This window comes from Asparagus officinalis, chromosome 4 (assembly GCF_001876935.1).
Source record: "Asparagus officinalis chromosome 4, Aspof.V1, whole genome shotgun sequence".
In the NCBI taxonomy this organism is placed as follows: Eukaryota; Viridiplantae; Streptophyta; class Magnoliopsida; order Asparagales; family Asparagaceae; genus Asparagus; species Asparagus officinalis.
The window spans coordinates 119,216,495-119,223,660 of record NC_033797.1 but is presented as its reverse complement, the minus strand read 5'-3'; the positions used below and the strand labels follow the sequence as shown (position 1 = coordinate 119,223,660).

General features: G+C 34.9%; 1 protein-coding gene across 1 annotated transcript in view; it reads right to left on the bottom strand.

Moving 5' to 3' along the window:
- LOC109838027 (tubulin-folding cofactor B) overlaps positions 1 to 7,166 on the bottom strand; it is a 20,621-nt gene that overhangs the window by 7,451 nt on the left and 6,004 nt on the right. Inside the window, exons 4-7 of the mRNA XM_020406437.1 lie at positions 5,661 to 5,722; positions 4,991 to 5,032; positions 4,755 to 4,888; positions 2,554 to 2,623 (exon numbers count right to left, since the gene is read on the bottom strand). Coding sequence (XP_020262026.1) covers positions 2,554 to 2,623; positions 4,755 to 4,888; positions 4,991 to 5,032; positions 5,661 to 5,722 — 308 coding nt within the window. The remainder of the gene's footprint in view (positions 1 to 2,553; positions 2,624 to 4,754; positions 4,889 to 4,990; positions 5,033 to 5,660; positions 5,723 to 7,166) is intronic.

Genomic DNA, 7,166 nt, shown 5'->3' with positions numbered 1-7,166 from the left:
CCACTAATCAGTTGTAGAAACTTAATTAGGGAGAAGAAGAGCCTACTAGAATTTGCTAAAACATTTCATGCTGATTAAATTTTTTACTAAAAGTCACGAAAGAAATTTTGTAGAACTATATTTTTTTTCTTTGTGACAAGCCATTTAAGAGGACATGGCCAACATATTGGCTGATATATCGGCCATGTCAGGGACACCACTAATCAGTTGTAGAAACTTAATTAGGGAGAAGAAGAGCCTACTAGAATTTGCTAAAACATTTCATGCTGATTAAATTTTTTACTAAAAGTCACGAAAGAAATTTTGTAGAACTATATTTTTTTTCTTTGTGACAAGCCATTTAAGAGGACATGGCCAACATATTGGCTGATATATCGGCCATGTCAGGGACACATCGCCCAAATATTGTCAAAAAGCAGTAGATGATGTTATGACCATATTGTTTTGCGACAAGCCTTCTAAAAGGATATATCAGATATATTGGGGATATATAAAACAATACAAAGCGTACATCGGTTTTGTTTGTACTCACAGGTTCAAGGACTGTGCTGCACCTTTTCGGGGTTTTGCACCAAACTGAAGCTAACAAACATATGATGTTAATACATTGTTGATCAATTAAAAACTGGTTCATAATCCTTTATTGGGCTTGCATGTTTAATCCCTCGGAAAAAAAATTATATAAACCTAAATAACAAGATATTATTCAATTTCCATATCATGGAGAATCAGTGACTTTTTTGTTGGCAAAACTGTATGCATCAGCGCTATCGCATCCAATTTCCACACTAACAATTCTGCAGCACAGGTGTATAATCGTCATGTGTGCGTGTTACGTGTCTTTATTGCACTTGATCATCAACGCAACATAAAATTCTCTTTCCAAAGTTGCCTCTTGCAAGAGAATAGGCGAGCATCTAATCATCTAAGCTAAGTACCCGTTTTTGGTTAATATGACTCATCAGGCAGTATGGAACTTCAGTTTACATAATAATGTGTAGTATATGAGCTAATATGTAAGTATTTTAGTTGGTATCAGCATCCATGAAATTGACCACCAAGTGAAAACACTAGTATTGCATTGGAATGGCTCCATTGGCACTGGAATTCAACCAAAGAAAGCTGTGAAGCCCCAGTCTCAAGTTGACATACCGTTATGAGTTGTTGGAATGTGGTACATATCAAGGATTGGCACGCACCAAACAAATAGGAATTTTTTCATACTTCATGCTTTAGCACAAGGAGATCAGGTATTGACACATACCCGTTGAAATTAGCATGGAATGATCATATCTTATACCAGACTCCAGAATCAAAGTTGTCCTTCTAAAATGTATATGCCTTCCATATAATGATTATGTGCTCTGAGGGAATCAATCTGCTGACTGTCAAGCATTCAAGAATTAATTGAGCCCCTCCAACCTAAAGTACCTTAAGGTATAGTCCATTGGGCCCCACTGCAATTTCATATTGCTTGGTGGACTGAGTTGATCAGGAATCTTGTGACTTGTGACTTGTATTAGAAAGATGGCGCTAATAAACATCCCACCACTTCTTCACCAAGATCAACCACTAATTACAAATGTAATTTCACATTCAACCTGCAGGTTTTGTGGAAAAAGAAAATATACAACATTCTTCAAAATTACTACAAATAAATTGAGGACCACTTAGATGAAAATCTTACTCAATGTAGTTCTCACCAGTTTAAAGCCTATAATCCTTCAAACATTCAGGATCTTAACCATGTAAAATATTTTCTAATCCCTCCTTCCATCATAACTGATACCATAGAAAAGACTTCCAGCCTTTTCATACAATAATCACTTGTACACTTAAGAAGGCAAGTTACTATTGACATTTCTCGAATGATGTAGAAGTTCTTTGTTAGCCATATGAAACAAAACAAGCATAAAACCTAGATTTGCACCCTTGCAGTGCTCTTGTCAAAGAAATAAAATTTGTACAATCAAAAGGATGGACAGTTTGGCACATCTTAAAACAGTCTAAAAACTTGATCGTCCACTAGTCATTTTCTCTAATAGGCTCACTTCAATGCCAATTGAAAAACCATAGGACTATGCAGATAACAGAATTTGTGACAGTCTTTCCAGAACCCAACATGAAGTCAACAGATTTTTAATCTAATACATTCAAGTTTTTTATTTGTAACAGAGGCCACAGCACGGTCTAGGACTTTGAAACCCAATCCCCGCTGCACTAATGGGGCAGGCCTCACTAGCTAATACAATCGCGTTTGAGTAATAAATGGTTTGCTTCCTCCAACTTAATTAGCAAACATGTAGGGCTCAAGCCTAGAACCTCAACCTTCAAACCATACCATTTAGAATGCTTAGGTCTTAGTGAGAATTACGAGCATAATATAATGAAAAAATGCATAATGTCTCATTCTCACAAAAACCTCTATTCAAGACAAGTGCTATGTTTTCAGGTAAGTTTTTAAATATTGATTCATACTTCAAATCAGAAATAAAGCCAATGAAGATATCCACGCTAAATAGGCGAGAATATAAATGAAATTAGGATAAATACCTTGACTTTGTCTGGCCTTACTATTAGGCCATGTTGTGGAGGGCAATCAAAATATCGTTTACCTTTCACCCTGTAAATATAAACAAGTCAAGGTACAAAAAAATCAAATCAGGAAAGGAAAATGAAAAAAATATATAGTAATTATGATTTAACTAGCATCATCATAATAGTTATATCTTTTTCAAGTCTAAGAGATTTAGGTGTTCGATAACTTAGAGAAACTATAAAGAAATTTAGTCTAAATCAAATAAAGGCAAAAAAAGAGGAAATGCAGAACATTGCTTGTGTAAAGTAAGAAATAAAACACTTGAATAAAAGATATCAAGCGTTAGCAGACCCTAGATACTAGAAAAAACAGAGATTGGCTTAGAAGAACCAGGCATTAGCTCATTACATACTGCTTGCTGACAAAGGAAATCGACAATATTGGGTTAGATGAGTAGGTCGTAAGAAGAGTTTTTAATAATCTTGGAATTATCAATTTATGTACTGGACACGGCGTTTTGGATGCCGTGTACGTGTCCGACACGTGATGGACACGGATTCTCCACGGGCACGCCATGGACACGTGTGGTTAAAAGAAAAACCTATTTTCATTTTACTTATACCCTAATCTAGTTTCTTTAGTAATATTGGGTTCAAAACCAATCGTTTTTTGAACTCGAAAACCGAAACCCGTTACTTACATGTTTGAAAAATTCAATCGTATTATCCATGTGATCAGAACGTAAACTTTTGTTTTAAACCTTTATTCTTAGTATGATTTAACTTGATTCTTAATTATTATCTAAAAGACGCATATGTATGTATGTATGTATGCATGCATGCATGTATGCATGCATGCATGCATGTATGCATGCATGCATGCATGTATGTATGTACACATACATACATGTGCATGCATGCATGCATGCATACATACACATACATACATGTGCATGTATATACACATACATACATGTGCATGCATGCACATACATACATGTGCATACATGCATGCATACATACACATACATACATGTGCATGTATATACACATACATACATACATGCACACGTACGTACATACATGCACACGTACGTACGTACGTACATACGTACATACCTGCACACGTACATACATACATACATGCACACGTACGTACATACATACATGCACACGTACGTACATACACACGTACACACGTACGTACATACACACGTACACACATACACACATACATACATACACACACACACACACACAATGTCCCTATATCCTACATTTTATAAATTTGTTGTGTCCCATGTCCGTAACCGTGTCCTTGTCCACGTCTGCACCGTGCTACCTAGACTGTTGTGTTCCTTTAATCATGTTAATCTTATAAATCTACATTATAGATAGATGTGACATACAAATAGAAAGTTATTATTGTCATATGCACAATGTATTAATATCCAAAAAATTTGAAATTTATCATATCTATACACCTTTATTGTACCATATCCCCCATCATACTAGTGCAACCTCGAACAATAGTGTGCAAGAACTTGTGTAGCAATGCATTATTCAACTTTGTCTCAAGTTCACAATCAAGATTGATTGTATACTCCTCTGCTTGATAGCATCATTTTATATTTGCTGATAGTTTGAGCAGATGGTTTTACCACCTCCTTCTCAAAGCATAATACCCCAAAATTGAAATTTCTGCAAGATTTTTTCCCCAAGGTATTAAAATATCTCCATTTTGATATGACAACAAATGAGGTCCAAAGATAAACCTTCAGAGAAGTACACACAAAGATAATACTAAGTGAATTAACTTCAATTGACAAGTGTTCCACAATCACATGCATGCTTGCAGAAATTTCTTAACCCACTTCTATTAGAGAATAAAATTCAATCACTCAAGAGTTTTCTTTAATCATATTATGATGCAGCAACATAGTAATAAATAAATGACATATAAGCCTAATAAATTTAGCTTACTAATAAAAACTGGATAGTTGGAGACTGTGTAGAAGCTAAGCATGCAGTAGCTACTCCAACACAATATGAAATATCCATTGCAGTCTGCAGATGATCATCTATCTAGAATGACCTTATTTTACAAAGGAAGAAGGATGACTTAATAAATGGAACCAACTTGCAAAAACATAATGTGAGGGTAGCTATCAGAATTGGAGGGTCAGCATTATTCTCTGGAGGAGGAAAACACATACATGCCATCATGCTTCCCCAGAGGTTCATCTAATTGAATTCCAACCCAACATCCTGGTGCTAGAGTCTCAGCTCTACCAACAAACTTGACTACTCCCCTTTTCTCCCCAGGTTCAACTTCACATCTGTCTCCTACCTACATGGAAAGAAGAAAATGTAAACAACTATTCTTATTGAAAGAAAACTAGCACATAGCATTAATCTGCACCGAGAAAAATCCAGAGAAAATCAAACTTACCTTAATCTTTTCACACAGGTCTTCCATATAGTTGTCGCATAGCTACAAAAAAAATTAGCATAAGGCAACATAAATCTAAGAGAAATTGTAATCAAAGACCTAGATTTTGGAAAGGGTAAAACAAAGCATATTGAAGCAGAAATACATCATAGAGAACAAAAAATTGCCTACTTAATATAGTTTTGTGCATGTGCACGTGTATCTTAATTAATAACATATTAAGAAAAGCCTCCTTTGGCTTGTGGCTCACATTTTTTAAATTATGAAAATGCCCTCAACATTTGGAGAAACTATGGAAATACCCTCAAACTTAAATTAACTGAAATACACCCACACTTGGAAAATTTTAATGAAAATACCCGTACACTTCGAAAAACCTATGGAAATGTTCTCCACTTAGAAAAATCAACCGAACTACCCTCTGCTGAAACAATTTTGACCCCACACCCTCACACTTGGAAAAATCCAATAAATTATCTGTTTATGTTTCATGCACACATTGCATGCACTGGGATACTAGTTTTAATTAATAATAGTAGATATTCAAACTATAATCTGCGGTTTAAATTGCTCGATTTAGTTAATTATCTAAAAGTTACAATATGATATGTCCATGTACTTATGCTCAAGAATTCTCAAATGAGAAAGCAAACAAACCAGATGTGCTTACTTTATTTTCATTTCCAGCTGCATTTTGAGCATTCATTTTCTCTTTGAATTTTCTAACATTACCTGAAAAATATAGAAAACAAAGGAAATGAGTCATTCCAGTGCTTTGCAGTGTTTAACCAAGAAAAAATACCATCAAATAATGTTTCTACATATAAATTGATATTCTTAAAAAAATCATAGTTGGAGGCAGTCAATCGTGAAATACATTTTACTGTAATTTGATTGCATTTATTACTGCAACAATCTCACTAATATTCATGTATGGCCAACATTTCCAGATATTATTTATGCAGAATTTGCACCAACTTAAAATCAAAGTTGATGATAAATTGACAATTTTTTGGAGCTTGGGTGTAGTTATGCACTGAGGCTTGCTCAACAGTAATAGATGGTATTAGGTTGTAAGCAATCCCAGGTCCAAGTTCAGGTATAGCTTTCAACTATAGCTTTTGCTCCAAAAAAACTTCAAGTTTCAAAATTTTTTGAACAGTATTTTCTGCTTTGGTTTGATTATGTTTCAGCATTAAAAATTATTTAGAGAAGTGACTTATTACAATCTAGTACAGTTCAACATGAGTACAATTTCTCTTCCACCTCTTTCTCTTGCAAGTTATGGGACATAAAAATGCATTAACCTGACAGTGCACGAGCACAAGTATGTTTGATGTTGCTCAGTTACTTGCATTTCTTGACCCCTATTAAAGATATAAAAGTTATTTAGAGAAGGGACTTTCTTAGATTTCCCCTCTCCGCCCTCTTGTCTCATGTACTTTGCGGGACAAGAATTTGCATAAAACCTGATAGTGTAGGAGCAAAAGTGTTGCATGCTTGCTTACCTACACTTCTCAATTCCTCTTGAAGCCAATTTTTCAAATCAAATCTCTGATCACAATTTGGTGCGACAAACACGAGCCACATTTTGAGCTCAATGTACTTGTAGATCTGGTACAAGGCCAGGTGAAACACCAAAACCATCCAGAACGTTACAAATAACACCAATATCAGTGCTATAACCATTCAAGAGGATAGAGAGGAAGTAAGAGCAACAAAGAAGTGGAAGGCATGTAGAAACTCCGGATTGCTCTTGCTCTCGGACCCATAAGGTTTAAAATTGGATCATGTTACATTCTAATGCTGATTAGTTGTTCAAGACTGTGTACTGAATTTTCTAGTTGTTTTCAGCTTGATCTCATATCTTATTCTCTAGCGGAACCTCGTAAAGAAATGCAGAAGACAAATAACCACATTAACCGTTCTGGCTATGAATAGTTTTCCTTCTCAATAATCTCCTCATAATTTCTACATGTGTCTCACTTATTCTATGTCCTCTATTAGATTAACCAGTATGTAGATTCTATAACTTTATCCTGACACAGTTTCTGCACTTCTTCTTAGTCACTTGCATATGTAGATTCAATATACATCAGCCAAATTTTTCTCAAATCTTCCATGGAGTTCTCTTCTTATTGACAAAATAATACACAAGTTAAAGTACTTCCTTTAT